This window comes from Dipodomys spectabilis, unplaced genomic scaffold (assembly GCF_019054845.1).
Source record: "Dipodomys spectabilis isolate Male_0828 unplaced genomic scaffold, ASM1905484v1 ptg000188l, whole genome shotgun sequence".
Classification (NCBI taxonomy): Eukaryota; Metazoa; Chordata; class Mammalia; order Rodentia; family Heteromyidae; genus Dipodomys; species Dipodomys spectabilis.
The window spans coordinates 3969462-3985238 of NW_024870865.1; the positions used below are offsets into that span (position 1 = coordinate 3969462).

General features: G+C 50.3%; 1 protein-coding gene and 1 pseudogene across 2 annotated transcripts in view; one reads left to right on the forward strand and one right to left on the reverse strand.

Annotated features, from left to right (window-relative positions):
- Plod1 (procollagen-lysine,2-oxoglutarate 5-dioxygenase 1) overlaps positions 1 to 10112 on the forward strand; it is a 31156-nt gene extending 21044 nt beyond the window's left edge. For both annotated transcript variants that reach the window (XM_042695700.1, XM_042695701.1), the window contains 7 exons: positions 190 to 331; positions 1809 to 1922; positions 2441 to 2506; positions 3201 to 3305; positions 4837 to 4983; positions 5965 to 6090; positions 9279 to 10112. In XM_042695700.1, the coding sequence (XP_042551634.1) occupies positions 190 to 331; positions 1809 to 1922; positions 2441 to 2506; positions 3201 to 3305; positions 4837 to 4983; positions 5965 to 6090; positions 9279 to 9434 (856 nt within the window). In that variant the 3' untranslated portion in view covers positions 9435 to 10112. The remainder of the gene's footprint in view (positions 1 to 189; positions 332 to 1808; positions 1923 to 2440; positions 2507 to 3200; positions 3306 to 4836; positions 4984 to 5964; positions 6091 to 9278) is intronic.
- Positions 10113 to 14086: 3974 nt separating this feature from the next.
- On the reverse strand, positions 14087 to 15120 carry LOC122121465 (annotated as a pseudogene).
- Positions 15121 to 15777: the final 657 nt, after the last annotated feature.

Here is a 15777-nt window from a genome sequence, read left to right on the forward strand (position 1 = left end):
ACCTTCCAATTTCTGCCAAACGTCAAGCAAGGGGGACTCCAGTTAAACATAGAGGAGGACTTCCCAACTCGTGTTCCTAGGCCCAGGTGTCTGGGGTGGAAGAATCAGATCAGTCTCCATCCAGCCCTCCTTGCCTGTGACGCTACCTGCCAGCCTGTTGACCCCTTTTGCTCCCTCTCTGTCCCTCAGCGGGGTATGGAATGTGCCCTACATCTCCAACATCTACCTGATCAAGGGCAGTGCCCTGCGGGCCGAGCTGCAGCACAGGGACCTGTTCCACCATAGCAAGCTGGACGCCGACATGGCCTTCTGTGCCAATATCCGGCAGCAGGTGAGCCCCTGGCCCTGTCAGGGCAGACTGCCCTTCCCCGTCCCCCTGGCACTGTGTGGAGCCAGTCCTCAGGACTGTGGGACCAGTGTGTGGACCAACACGTACCTGTGTTGCTTTGCCTCTTACTCTGTGTCTGCATTTCATCTCATACTGCTCTCTTTCTTTTCTTTTTGTTTCTTTCTTTTTTTCTCTTTTTTTGGCAGTCCTAGAGTTTGAACTCAGGGCCTGGGTGCTGTCCCTGAGCTTCCTTTGCTCAAGACTAGCACTCTACCACTTTGCGCCACTTTTGGCTCTTTGGTGGTTAATTGGAGATAAAAGTCTCACAGGACTTTGCTGCCCAGACTGGCTTTGAACCACTATCCTCTGATCTTCACATCCTGAGTAGCTCGGATTAAAGGCATTGGCTACCAGTGCCTGTTTTTGTTTGTTTCTTCTTTTGTTTTTTTTCTGTCAGTTGTGCGGCTTAAATTCTGGGCCTGGATGCTGTCTCTGCGCTCTTCAGCTCAAGGCTAGCACTACCACTTGAGCCACAACACCACTTCTGGTTTTCTGGTGGTTTATTGGAGATAAGAGTCTCATGGCCTTTCCTGCCTGGGCTGGCTTTGAACCGTGATCCTCAGATTTCAGCCTCCTGAGTAGCTAGGATTACAGGCGTGAGCACTGGCACTTGGTTTGTTTGTTTGTTTCTTTTCTTTTTTTGGTCGGTCATGGGCTTGAACTCTAGGCCTGGGCACTCTCCCTCAGCTTTTCAGCTCAAGGTGAGCGCTCTACCGCTTGAGCCACAGCGCCACTTCTGGTTTTCTGAAAGTGGAGATAAGAGTCTCATGGACTTTCCTGCTCCGGCTGGCTTTGAACTTAGATCTCAGCCTCCTGAGCAGCTAGGATTACAGGCATAAGCCACAGGTGCCTGGCTTGTTTGTTTCTTTTTAAATATGATATTATGCTAAGATTTTCTTCTGTGACCCGAACTTCAAGATGAGAATAGTCTTTGCCGAGTGCTTGCTCAACATGCATGAGGCCCTACCTGGCTTAGCACAGAAAAAACTAAAACAACCAAAAAAGAAGAGAAGAGCACAACCTGTTCTTCTATCTGATCAGTCTTCCTGGGGCTTTCCCTGATCCCATTTCCTTGTGGGGAGAGCCGGGTGCTGGGGATCCGCACTTAGAAACTTGAATCATGGTGGAGCAGGCTGGTGGTGCGTGGGAAGGGTCTTCATCACAGGCTGCAGGGGGAGGGTGGGGAGGGTCTTCCCAGTGCATGGGCTGTAGGGGTGGGGTGAGAAGGGTCTTCTCTATCCACAGGCTATAGGGGTGGGGTGAGGAGGGTCTTCTCCATTCATGAGCCTCAGGGGTGTGGGGTGAAGAGAGTCTTCTCCATCCATGGGGTGTAGGGGTGAATGAGGAGGGTCTTCTCCATCCATGGTTCGTAGGGGTGGGGTGAGGAGGGCCTTCTGCATGCTTGGGTTGCTCTCTCCAGGAAGTGTTCATGTTCCTGACCAACCGGCATCCTTTCGGCCACCTCCTCTCGCTGGATAACTACCAGACCACCCATCTGCACAACGATCTTTGGGAGGTGTTCAGCAACCCTGAGGTGAGATCCTGGGTGGAGGAGGGGCGGGACTCCCTGGTCTGTGGGTCTCCTGCCCTCTCCCTCCGGGCAGAGTTCTGTTGGATGGCGCAGGGCAGCGCCATCTAGTGGAGGTACCAGGTGTCAGCTGACATCAGCTGTGTCTGCAGCCTCCCAGCTTTTGGAGATTCATTTAGCCTTAATGTGGGTGTCATCCCAGTCTGCCTTCTGAGGGTGTTGTGTGGACATGGAAGGGACAGTATGACGTATCTGAACCGTGGAAGTTTGCAGCTGATGTGAGCCTTTGTGTATTCCTGCATAGACATGTGATACACCAACACACATATGTACATATGTGTGTGCAAAGCACACACCTTCAGTGGGCCCAGGCATGCACCCACCTGCCTCTCAAGCATGTTCATATCCACTCACATTGGGGGGGGGATGGAGGGACTGTGGAAACAAGACCTTCCTTGAGCATCCTGAGCCCCCACTGGCTCAGGCTAGGCCCAAGGACCCCAGCCTGCTTTCCCTTCCTGCAGGACTGGAAGGAAAAATACATCCATGAGAATTACACCAAGGCCCTGGAGGGGAAGCTGGTGGAGACGGTAAGGGCTGTGGGTGTCCCCTGCACTGCCGGCACCGGGGTTGGGGGTGGGAAGCTCCTTCCTGTCCACTCTGACAGCACTTGGAGCAAGAGGAATGAGCGGGCCAGGTGCGTCATCCTAGCTACTCAGGAAGCTTAGATCTGGGGATCACAGCTCAAAGCCAGACTGAGGAAGAAAGTCTGTGAGACTCTTAATCTCCAATTGACCAACAAAAAGCTTAAAGTACAGCCTTGGCTCAAGTGGTACAATACCAGCCTTGAGCAAGAAAGCTAGGGGACGGGACCCAGGCCCTGAGTTCAAGCCCCAGGATGAGTATGACAACAACAACAAAAAGAGGAGGGGGTGGGGAGGTGGCTGTGTTGTCCTGGTGGCAGTTTATCTCTGAGGCTTGCAGGGGCTTTGAGGACCCCAGGTCCCTTCCATGGAGCGGGATGGGGGACAGAGATCCCTGAGTGGGATGTGTAGGCCGGAAGTCCTCTCCATGTCTGCAGCCTCCTTCCTGAGCACGCGCCTTCCTTTCCTGATCACGGCACTGGTGGCTCTGCCACCTTGGCTGAGCGGCACTGTCTGAGCTCTGCCTTCAACAGTTTGCTCAGCCTGCACAGCATGCACTGAGCCCCTGCTTCACAGAAATACTCCAAGGACTGTCGGTGAGGAGGGGGCGGTGCTATGACTGAGCCCTCCCTCTTCCCAGCCCTGCCCAGATGTCTACTGGTTCCCCATCTTCACGGAGGCGGCCTGTGATGAGCTGGTGGAAGAGATGGAGCACTATGGCCAGTGGTCCCTGGGGGACAACAAGGTACACACCTGGGGTTTGGGGGCTGCAGGGACACTGCCCACCCACCCCATGTCACCACTCTGGGTCTTCTAGCTACCCAGACTGTTTTTAGAAGCCCTCTTGTGTTTGGGGGTGCCTGCAGACAGGAATGAAGGGGTTGAGAAGGTAGGGGTGCAGTGTTGATTCCCATGCTGTCACTGACTGACTTTGAACTGCCTTAACTGTAAGTTGCTCCTGTCTGTGGGCCAGCAGGGTGAGATGGGGGGGGCAAGGGTGTGCTGTAGGGCACCCGGATATAGCAACAGGTGCGTCAGACACCGACACAGGCTGCAGGAGAGGCTGTTCTCCGGGGGGAGGGGGGGAATCCCTGCCTGCACCTGATCCTGGTCAGTTCACACACTGCTTTTAGGATTTTTGTTTTTGTTTTTTCGATAGGTCGTGGGGCTTGAACTCTGAGCTTGGGCGCTGTCCCTCAGCTCTTCAGCTCAAGGCGAGCGCTCTACTACTTGAGCCACAGCGCCACTTATGATTTTCTGAGTGGGTTTTTTTTTTTTGTTTTTGTTTTGTGTTGTTTTGTTTTAAATGGAGATAAGAGTCTCACGGACTTTCCAGTTGGGGGTTGGCTTTGAACTGGGATCCTCAGATCTCAGCCTCCTGGGTAGCTAGGATTACAGGCGTGAGCCACTGGCGCCCAGCTTTAGTTTTATATTATTATTTTATTTATCTATTTTTGAGCTTGAACCCAGGGCCTCCTGCTCTGATTTGGCTTTTTCACTCAGGGCTGACAATCAACCACTTGAGCCACACCTCCACTTCTGGCTTTTTGTTTGTTTGTTTGTTTTTTGCTGGTTCCTTGGAGATAGAGTCTCACAGACTTTCCTGCCTGGGCTGGTTTCCAACTGTAATCCTCAGACCTCAGCCTGTGGGCCATGTGCCCGTGTCTCTCAAAGCTACAGTGGAAGCTTTTGGGGGTACTGGTGTGTCCTGTGAGACTCAGGTTCTTGTCCATGATCATGTGGTTGTCGGCAGAATTCAAAGCCAGTGGGCGACATGGTATGTCTCTTCTAAGCCTCTTCATTAAAGTGCTCACCCAAAGCCGCCTGTAATCCTGACCTCTCAGGAAGCTGAGATCTGGTGATTGTGGTTCAAAGCCAGTTAGAGCAGGAAAGTCTGTGAGTCTTTTATGTCCAACTAGCCACCAAAACACTGGAAGTGGAGCTGTGGCTTCTGTGGTAGAGCCTCAGCCTTGAGTGGAAACAGGTAAGGAATAGTGCCTAGGACCAGAGCTCAAGCCCTAGTACTAGTACAAATAAAAAATAAAGAAGACCCATCTGACAGATGTGGCCCACCTAGGCTACCCTTTTGTTTGATGAATGAATCAGGGCTTTAATGACACTGGCAAAACCCCTCCATAAAACCCTGTGTAATGCGGTGCAGTCCAATCCTGTGCTTTAGGGGAGGGCCCTGGAGCCTACATCTGCATCCGGGGCATGGGGATCTAGAAGCCGTCTCGTAGATGGCTACCTGCCCCACTGTGTGTGGTCACTTTCAGGACAACCGGATCCAGGGTGGCTATGAAAATGTGCCTACCATCGACATCCACATGAATCAGATCAACTTCGAGCGGGAGTGGCACAAGTTCCTGATGGAGTACATTGCTCCCCTGACGGAGAAGCTCTACCCAGGGTACTACACCAGGGTATGTGTGCCTGGGGTGCAGCCAGGAGCCTCTGGAGGGAGCAGGACGGGATGTGGGAGGGGGCAGGGGGAGCGCTCCCAGTTTTGAGGAGAAGGCTGGAATTTGGACCCTATGAAGATGGATTCTCCCAGCATCTGAGGGCGGGGTTTCTGGGAGGTGGGGTCTCAGGGGCGGGGCCTGGGAGGTACCTATGGTCCCTGTACACTGCCTTAGTTTCTGACCACACCTTTTTTTAATCCTGTCTGGTTTGACTCCATGGCTCCCATGCCAGCCTGTAAAAGATGTGTGAGGGCTGGGAAGGTGGTTCAGTGGTAGAGTGCTTGCTTTGCATGCATGAGGCCCTGAGTTCCATTCCTCAGAACCACATAAGTAGAAAAAGCCAGAAGTGGCGCTGTGACTCAAGTAGTAGAGCACTAGCATTGAGCTGAAAAGCTGAGGGACAGCGCCCAGGCCCAGAGTTCAGATCCCACAACCGGAAAAAAAAAAAAAGATGTATGAGCTTTGTGTCTTGTGCTGTCACTGGGTCGTCTGTGCTCTGTACCTCCATCTGTCTTCCTCCCTCCTGAGCTCAGTTACTTCTTTATTCATGTGCTTTTCTCGACATACCTGCTCAGGTGTGCCTAGACCCTGTGCTCAAGGAATCAGTAGTTGCTTAAAAGGGTCTTGCGGGTTAGGCTCATTCATTCCTGATTCCCTCCTTGCTTTTCTTTTCTTCGACCCTTTCTGCTCCTTCCCCTTCCTTTCTATCCATTTTGATTCTCTTTCCTTTTAAAAATAAATGGTTTTTTTTTCCCTTGAATCTTTTCTGTGTCTGGGCTGTTGTGCACTGGAGGGCCTGGTGTGAAAAATTACATTTTTCTTTTGGAAGCTGATGTCCCCACACATTGAACAAGGCCCCCCCCAGCTGCTGCCCCCTGGCCCTTCAGTCCTCCGAGGCCTCTCCTGACTGACCAGGTGCCCCTGTTGCCTGCCCCTACACAGGCCCAGTTTGACTTGGCCTTCGTTGTCCGATACAAGCCGGATGAACAGCCCTCCCTGATGCCACACCATGATGCCTCCACCTTCACCATCAATATCGCCCTGAACAGGGTCGGGGAGGACTATGAGGTGAGCAGGACCACCTGGGGCGTGGGAGGGGTCTGGAGGGGGCACTGAGGCTGGCTGGTAAGCCGTATACTGGGTGGTGATGGCAGACAGGCTCAGACTCAGTGACAGGGCTAGAAGGCCAGAGAAAAGCCATGCTATAAGCGCATGGAGGGCTTCCAGGCAGGTGGGATCAGGGCACAAGTTATCAGGAGGGAGAGACTCCAAAGGGAGCAGAGCACAAACTGCAAAAGGTTCAGGGCCAAAGTGCTGATTCTGAATCCTTCCTTCCACTATACCAGTTTCTTGTGCACATACTAGGACTTGAACTCAGGGCCTGGGCACTGCCCTTTAGGTTTTTTGCTCAAAGCGGGTACTCTACCACTTGAGCCACATCTCCACCTCTGGCTTTTTTAGTGGTTAACTAGAGATAAGAGACTCATGGGAAGCTGGGCGCTGGTGGCTCACGCCTGTAACTAGCTACTCAGGAGGCTGAGATCTGAGGATCGCAGTTCAAAGCCAGCCCGGGCAGGGAAGACCGTGAGACTCCTATCTCCAATAAACCACCAGAAAACCAGAAGTGGCGCTGTAGCTCAAGTGGTAGAGCGCTCGCCTTCAGCTGAAGAGCTGAGGGACAGCGCCCAGGCCCAGAGTTCAAGCCCCACGACTGACAAAAAAAAAAAAAAAGAGACTCATGGGAGCTGGGCTCCAGTGGCCCACGCCTGTAATCCTAGCTACTTAGACTGAGATCAGAGGATTGCGGTTCAAATCCAGCCCGGCCAGGAAAGTCCATGAGACTCTTATCTCCAATAAACCACTAGAAAACCGGAAGTGGCGCTGACCTTGAGCTGAAGACCGCAGGGACAGCTCCCAAGCCCAGAGTTCAAGCCCCATGACCGACCAAAAAAAAAAAGAGAGAGAGAGACTCATGGAGGGGCTGGGAAGGTGGCTCAGTGGTAGAGTGCTTGCCTAGCATGCTTGAGGCCCTGGGTTCAATTCCTCAGCACCACATAAATAGAAAAAGCCAGAGGCAGTGCTGTGCCTCAAGCACTAGAGCACTAGCCCTGAGCTGAAGAGCTGAGGGACAGCACCCAGGTCCAGAGTTCAGGCCCCATGACCAAAAAAAAAAAGAGAGAGAGACTCATTGATTCCTCTGCCAGGGTGGCTTCAAACTGGAGTCCTCAGATCAGCCTCTTAGTAGCTAGGATTACAGGTGTGAGCTACCAGTGCCAGGAAGCCCTTCTGTCTCTTTATGTGTGCAGAGTTAGGAAAACAAATGAGTTTACAGGTCTTTGCTCACAGGGAGCCCAATAAGCATTTGAGGAATGCCGGCTGCTGGTATGAGGAGCCTGGGGTTTTCCTTTCATGGGGTGTGGCAGGGTGCTTCTGGATACAGGGCACAGGCTTGGGCTGAAGGGAAGAGCTGGGGAAGGACACCAGGGTGGGACAGGAGCAGTTCTGGAGTTTCTGCATATGGTGAGTGAGGGAGCTGCTGGCTCTGCCTCCATTTCCTCCTTAAGTTTCTAGTTTTGGACTTGGCCCAGGCCCAGGCCCAAGTGCAATGAAGGGTCCCTTACAGCAGCTGAGAACTTAGGGAGGGCTTGTGATTATCAGGTGTTGCCCTGAGCTGGGAATCTCAACAAAGAGAGATTTTTTTTTTTTTTTTTTTGGTCCATCAGGAGCTTGAACTCTGGGCCTGGGCACTGCCCCTCAGCTCTTCAGCTCAAGGCTAGCGCTCTACCACTTGAGCCACAGTGCCACTTCTGGCTTTTTCTGCTTATGTGGTACTGGGGAATTGAACCCAGGGCTTCATGCATGCTAGGCAAGCACTCTACCACCGAACCACCTCCCAGCCCAGGAGAGAATTTTTTACCCCCAACCCAGGAGCACATTGGTAATGTCCCCTGGAATTGTCACTGCTGTGAGGGTACCATTGGCATGTAGTGGGGAGGGGCCCAGGATGTCAGGATACCCCCACAACAGTAGGTGAGGATTGAGTAAGTAGTAAGTAGGTAGTAAGTAAGTAGGTAGGACTGAATGAACTTTTTATTTTTTGTCAGTCATGGGACTTGAACTCAGGGTCTGGGGTACTGTCCCTGAGTTCTTTTTGCTTAAGGCAAGCCCTCTACCACTTGAGACATAGCACTACTTCTATTTTTCTGGTGGTTAATTAGAGATGAGTCTTATGAACATTCCCTCCTGGGCTGGCTTTGAGCCATGATCCTCAGATCTCAGCCTCCTAAGTAGCTAGGATTACAGGCGTGAGTTACCAGCTTATTGTTTTGGACCTGTACTGGGGTTTTGTGCTCTTGCTTTCTTACTCTTGTTTGGCTGGTGCTTTACCACTTAAGCCATGCCTCCAGTTTGGTGTTTTTTTGCCAGTTAATTGGAAATGGAGCTGCTTCGACTTTTCATCCCCAGGCTGGCTTCCAACCATGATCTTCCAAGGCTCAGCCTCCTGAGCAGCTGAAATTACGGGCGTGAACTACTGGTGTCTGGCTTAAGCTTTTCTATTAATTAATTAGGATTGGAGGTGTGGCTCAAGTGGTAGAGTTGCCAGTCCATGAGTGAAAGTATCAGATGGAGAGTTCCAGTCCTGGTCTCAGAAAAAAAAATTTAGCTGGGTGCCAGTGGCTCCTAGCTACTCAGGAGGCTGAGATCTGAGGATCCCAGTTCAAAGCCAGCCTGGGTAAAGAAAGTGGTGAGACCAGAAAACAGGAAGTGATGCTGTGGCTCAAGTAGTAGTGCTGTCACCTTGAACTGAAGAACTGAGGGACAGCACGTAGGCCCAGAGTTCAAGCCCCATGACCAACAACAACAAAATTTTAAAATATATATTTACATGCTTGCTTATTTACTCATTCATCCATCCATTCATTCAGCTGGGGATTAAACTCCCAGCATGCTAGGCAAATCCTCCTACCACTGAGCCATCCTCCACAATAAGAGCTAAGCTCTTACTGTCCCATTTTACTTTTCACAACTCTCCAGAGGCTCAATTGGTCACACCCTTAGTAAGGGCTGACTTAAAGGCCAGATGCAAGGTCTTAGCCTTTGGTTAGTATCTTCCATAGGCAGCTGGCTGCCACCAGTCCCTCCTTAGTCCCTCCCAGGCCAATTGAACAGAGCACAGAATAGGTAACAATCCTAAGAAAGCACAGCATTGGGAAAGGCCCAGCTTCCCTGTGGCACTGATGACTCCTCTCTTCCAGGGTGGTGGCTGTCGCTTCCTGCGTTACAACTGCTCCATCCGAGCCCCACGGAAGGGCTGGGCCCTCATGCACCCAGGACGGCTCACTCACTACCACGAGGGACTCCCCACCACCCGGGGTACCCGCTACATCGCCGTGTCCTTTGTGGATCCCTAACCAGCAGCCTCACTCCCTCGGGCCTTTCTTCTGCAGATGACCACTGCTCAGCAGCTCTGAGGGCCTTGGGGCCCTAGGAGTCTTGGTCCAGCCTTGGGGCTCTTGACTGACAGTGGCTTTCAGAATTGCCAGATGGAAGGACTGGCACAAGCCAGAGATGGAGCCCCCGCCTCTGAGGCTGGGAGCCTTTCTGTGGTCTCCTGCCCAGCTTTGGGAGACCAATCACCTTGATCCTCCCCAGCTGTCTTCCTGGAACACACACAGTTCACTTTTTCTGACTCTCTCATAGGGAGAGACTTGACAGCTCCCAGAACTGTCCAGAGAGACTCCACACAGGCAGAAGTCAGCTGGTGGCAGAACTTCCTGCCACCCCACTGGCTTCTGCTTCCAGCTTCCACAGAGACCCATGCAAAACCCAGCCCCCTCTGAGCCCAGGACCACCGAGGCCCCTTCTGCCAGGCTCCTATCACCAAAGCACACTACTATTGTCTCCTGGAGACAGTGGCTCAGATTTTTCTCCTGGGGGACAAGAAAAGCGTCCATGTCCCGGCTCCATCCTATACTTGATCCTTGCTGGGGAGAGGAGTGACCTGTCCACATTGCACTGGGTGACCCTGTCCCCTGCCTCTGGAGGAGGGACGGAGACAGGAGAATTCAATTAAAGGTCGTTCAAACCACTGAGTTGGGAGGTGTATGCACCTGTCCGGGCAGGTGTCCAAGGGGACAGATTCCCAAACCCAGGACCATGTGACCGCTGCAGTGTGTGTGTGTGTGTGTGTGTGTGTGTGTGTGTGTGTGTGTGTGTGTGTGTGTGTGTGTGTGTGTGTGTGTGTGTGTGTGTGTGTGATCATGTTTGTATTCCTGTGAGCCAGGGCACACAGCCTCATCCAGGAAAACCTGAATCGCAGTTACCTGCCCTCAAGAGTCCTGGCTGACTACCTTACCAGTAACTGAACATGGGAGGAGAAGAGAACTTCTGGAGGCCTCCACCACACCCCTGAACATTGTCCCGGCAATCTGTCTTAGGGCTTGAACTCTGAGCCTGGGCACTGTCCCTCAGCTCTTCAGCTCAAGGCTAGAGCTCTAGTGCTTGAGCCACAGCACCACTTCAGTTTTCTGGTGGTTAATTGGAGATAAGAGTCTCACGGACTTTCCTACCCAGGCTGGGCTTTGAACCCCAATCCTCAGGTCTCAACCTCCTGAGTAGCTAGGATGACAGGTGCAGGTCATGGATGGCCAACTTACTTCCTTTTTACAATTGAGGAAACAGGCTCAGAGAGGCCATGTAATTGGCCAAAGTTCACACAACAATGTGCTGTCAGGGTACTGGTTAGTAGTGGAGGGTGGAGCAAAGAGCTAAATATAGTTTTTGTGGGCTGATAAATGGCATGACTAGCCAGGTCCTGTGGCTTATGCCTATAATCCCAGCCAACTTGATTTGTTTTGGGGGGGAGGTCTAGTCGTGGGGCCTGAACTCGGCCTGGGCACTGTCCCTCAGCTCTTCAGCTCAAGGCTAGCGCTCTACCACTTGAGCCACAGCGCTACTTCTGGCTTTTTTTCTTTTTGCTTATGTGGTGCTGAGGAATCAAACCCAGGGCCTCATGCATGCAAGGCGAGTGCTCTACCACTGAGCCACCTTCCCAGCCCTGAATTTTTCTTAACCCAATCCAACTTCCCCTGAAAATAGGCTGCCTTTCAAGAGATCTAAAAATTTTACTTTATGTGAGAAACACACCTATCCAAGCTCAAAAGATGAGGATAGGAAAGGCAGCCAAGAGTTTCATGACAGTCTTACAAGATGGGTGTCTGATGGCAGGCACACACTGGGATTATGATCAGTTTTATCTCTCATGCCTGGAGATTCCTCCTCTGGTTCTCATTGGTCTGAGTATATGGGAATCACGTTCTTTCCTCGATGTTGACAAGTCACATTGCCTTCTGGGTAATTTGAATAAAGGCACCGTTTGAGGTTGGATGAATTTTAGAATTTTCCACCTGACCTTTGTGCTTTTATGCTTTCTGGCATGTACACAGTTCCTACCCAATTTATCATTTTATTGCTGTTTATTCTCCCTGCTAATCGTCACCCTTCTAATTGCTCCTGTTTATCTATAGGGCTTTCCAATGCATGGCCTCTTGTTATGGCTGCAAGCAAGCTATAGGTAATTTTCCATTCAGAACCAAATGCTTTGTCTTGAAAACAAACCACCTCAGACTTCTAGTACTTCATTACTCAAGCACATTCACTTTTTCCATGTGAGTGTGTGTGCACATGTATGCCCGAACTGGGGTATGAACTCAGGACCTGGGCACAGTTCCTTAGCATTTTCTCTCTAGGCTGGTGCTCTACCACTTGCCATACCTCCACTTCTGATATTTTGCTGGTTAATTTGAGATGAACTGTTGCAGACTTCTCTGTCCAGGCTGGCTTTGAACCTTATTTCTCAGATCTCAGCCTCCTGAATAGCTCAGATGTACAGATGTGAACCATCATGTCCACCTAAGCACATCCATTTTACCCTGTACATTGGGTACCATTTTTTTAAATGTATTTTTTTGCTGGGTGCTGGTGGCTCATGCCTGTAATCCTACCTACTCATGAGGATGAGATCTGAGGATTGAGGTTCAAAGCCAGCCTGGGCAAGAAAGTCTGTGAGACTTTTTTTTTTGGTCATGGGGCTTGAACTCTAGGTATGGATGGGTGCTGTCCCTCAGCTCTTCAGCTCAAGGTGAGCACTCTACCACTTGAGCCACAGTGCCACTTCTGGTTTTTTGGTGGTTTATTGGAGATCAGGGTCTCATGGATCTAATCTGATTCTCAGATCTCAGCCTCCTGAGTAGCTAGGATTACAGGCATGAGCCACCAGCGCCCAGCCCAAGAGAATCTTTGTTTTGTTTTGTTTTTTGGGTCAGGTCGTGGGGCCTTCTGGCTATGCTTGATCAAAGTCATTGTAAAGCTGAGTAATGGTGTGATTCATGCTTGTAATCATAGCAACTCTGGAGGCTGAGACCTGGTTCAGAGCTAGCATAGGTAGAAAAGAACTCTGGGCCTGGGCACTGTCCCTCAGCTCTCAGCTCAAGGCCAGCGCTCTACCACTTGAGCCACAGCGCTACTTCGGCTTTTTTCTTTTTGCTTATGTGGTGCTGAGGAATCGAACCCAGGGCCTCATGCATGCAAGGCAAGCGCTCTACCACTGAGCCACCTTTCCAGCCCCCTGAGAGACTCTTAACTTCTAGTAAACCACCAGAAAACCATAAGTGGCGCAGTGGCTCATGTAGTAGAGTGCTAGCCTTGAGCTGAAGAGCTGAGGGACAGAGCCCAGGCCCAGAGCTCAAGCCTTGTGACTGGCAAAAAAATGTATTTTTTATTTTTTATTAAGTAGTTCTACAGGGCTGGGAAGATGGAGATGGCTCAGTGTTAGAGCGCTTGCCTTGCATGCCTGAGGCCCTGGGTTCGATTCCTCAGCACCACATAAGCAAAAAGAAAAAAGCCGGGAGTGGCACTGTGGCTCAAGTGGTAAAGCGCTAGCCTTGAGCTGAAGAGCGGAGGGACAGTGCCCAGGCCCAGAGTTCAAGCCTTGTGACTGGCAAAAAAATGTATTTTTTATTTTTTATTAAGTAGTTCTACAGGGCTGGGAAGATGGAGATGGCTCAGTGTTAGAGCGCTTGCCTTGCATGCCTGAGGCCCTGGGTTCGATTCCTCAGCACCACATAAACAAAAAGAAAAAAGCCGGAAGTGGCACTGTGGCTCAAGTGGTAGAGCGCTAGCCTTGAGCTGAAGAGCGGAGGGACAGCGCCCAGGCCCAGAGTTCAGACCCCACGACCAGACCCCCCCCACAAAAAAAAAAAAAAGTAGTTCTACAAAGGTGTTTCAATTTCACAAGTCAGGTAATGAGTACAATGTGCCTTGATTGATGTCACCCCTTTCTTATTTCTCCCTTATCTTTCCCCATTCCATTCATACCTTTAAGTTGCTATTTTTTACATAAAGTACATTGACTATAATGACTGTTTACTCATTCTATTCCTCCACTCATGTGTCCCCCTTTTGTTTTCCTCTCTTACCCTCCCCCCCCCCCCCCCATAGAACATGTTTCAGCTTTGTTTTGTTACCTTTTTTTTTTTTTTTTTCTGCCATTCCTGGGCACTGTAGTTGAGCTTCTTTTGCTCAAGGCTAGCGCTCTACCACTTGAGCCACAGCGCCACTTCCGGCTTTTTCTGTGTATATGGTACTAAGAAATGGAGCCACTAAGCCACCTTCCCAGCCTGGAATTAAAAGTTTTATTTATTTTTATTTTTTTCTTATTGTAAGTCATTTATTGTAATATAATTTACAAATATCTTGCTGTCTTTAGTAATTCAAACAATGAAGCAGGTTTCTTCTGACAAAGTCAGCAATAAGCTAAAAACAAAGTCAGCTTGCTGCATTTTCCTTCTTTACCTCTTTTTTTTTTTGGGTCCAGTTGTGGGGCCTGAACTCTGGGCCTGGGCGCTGTCCCTCAGCTCTTCAGCTCAAGGCTAGTGCTCTACCACTTGAGCCACAGCGCCACTTCCGGCTTTTTTCTTTTTGCTTATGTGGTGCTGAGGAATTGAACCCAGGGACTCATGCATGCAAGGCAAGAGCTCTACCAGTGAGCCACCTTCCCAGCCCCCTTCTTTACCTCTTGTCTGAGGATGGAAGTTGGTTTTCATTAATCCAGAGCGGCAGCCCCAGAGATAATTTCAATCAGCTCCTTAGTGATGACAGCTTGGCGGGTGCAGTTGAATGTGAGTTAGTTTATCTATCATTTCAGAAGCGTTCTTGCTGGCATTATCTGTGGCTGTCATCCTGGCACTCTGCTCACTGGTAGCAGACTCCTTCAGGGAGTAGTAGATGATGTTGACCAGGCTGTACTCTTGGTAATTTTGCAGCACATCTGAATCAATATCATCATAGATGCTCATGCTCTCAGCACTTGCAGTAGTATCAAGAGAAAAGATGGGTTTTTCTTCTGTCTTATAGGAAATAACAGATCTCAATTGATTGAAGATGATAGAGCCTTCATCAGACTCATATCCAGAATTTAATAATTCAAGAGCAAGCATCTCCAAAAGTAGGGGGTTTTCTTCCCACATCTGTGAATGTCACCAGAAACTTGTCAGAATGAGTACTATGGAGAATGCCCCTGAGTTTATCACCAACTCCAACAAGCATGATCTCTTTTTCAGCTGCTGTGAGTGTAGCCGCCTCATTTTTTATCAGTTTAGCAACTGATGAGTGAATAGCACCACAGAGCCCTCGGTCTGAGGACACACCAATAAGCAGGTGTTTCTTCTTATCTTCAGTTACCTTAATATCAGCTTTTTCATACAGAGCCAAAGATCCTATTCCATATACTCGAGCCGGCTTCAGCTCCCTTTTGCATGGGAATATTTTGCTGCTGCTACCATTTTCATAGATTTGGTAATTTTCTGGATTTTTTTTTTTTTTTTTTTTTTGGGGTCCGGTCGTGGGGCCTGAACTCTGGGCCTGGATGCCTCAAGGCTAGTGCTCTACCACTTTGAGCCACAGCACCACTTCCGGCTTTTTTCTTTTTGCTTATGTGGTGCTGAGGAATCGAACCCAGGGCCTCAGGCATACAAGGCAAGCGCTCTACCACTGAGCCACCTTCCCAGCCCCTTTCTGGATGTTTTTGATCTACTTCAGTTGCCTGGTTATATCTTTCTTTCTTTTTTGGGGGGGGGGAGGTCTGGTCGTGGGGCTTGAACTCTGGGCCTGGGCACTGTCCCTCAGCTCTTCAGCTTATGTGGTGCTGAGGAATTGAACCCAGGGCCTCATGCATGCAAGGCAAGGGCTCTACCACTGAGCCACCTTCCCAGCCCGCCTGGTTATATCTTTCAACATCACCATCTTTCAAACTTGGATCCTTGCTGAAGGTGGAGCAGGCGGACCTAAAAGTTTTATATCTTTGATTTTTTTTTCTTCTGGCTATGCTTGATCAAAGTCATTGTAAAGCTGAGTAATGGTGTGATTCATGCCTGTAATCATAGCAACTCTGGAGGCTGAGACCTGGTTCAGAGCTAGCATAGGTAGAAAAGTCTGTGAGATTCCATCTCTAAAATACTAACCAGCAAAAAGCTGGACTAGAGGCCTGGCTCAATTGGTAGAGGGCCAGCCTTAAGTGAAAAAGCTAAGGGATAATACCCTGAGTTCAAGCCGTACCCCCCTCCCCAACAGGAGGAAGTGGACAAGGACAGATGTTTAGGAAATGTTTTTCCTTCTGACAAAGAGAAATGGAAAGTTCCTGCCTTGAGAGTATCCCTTGGGGAGCTCAAACAATCACTGACAGTTCTTGGAAGTCCC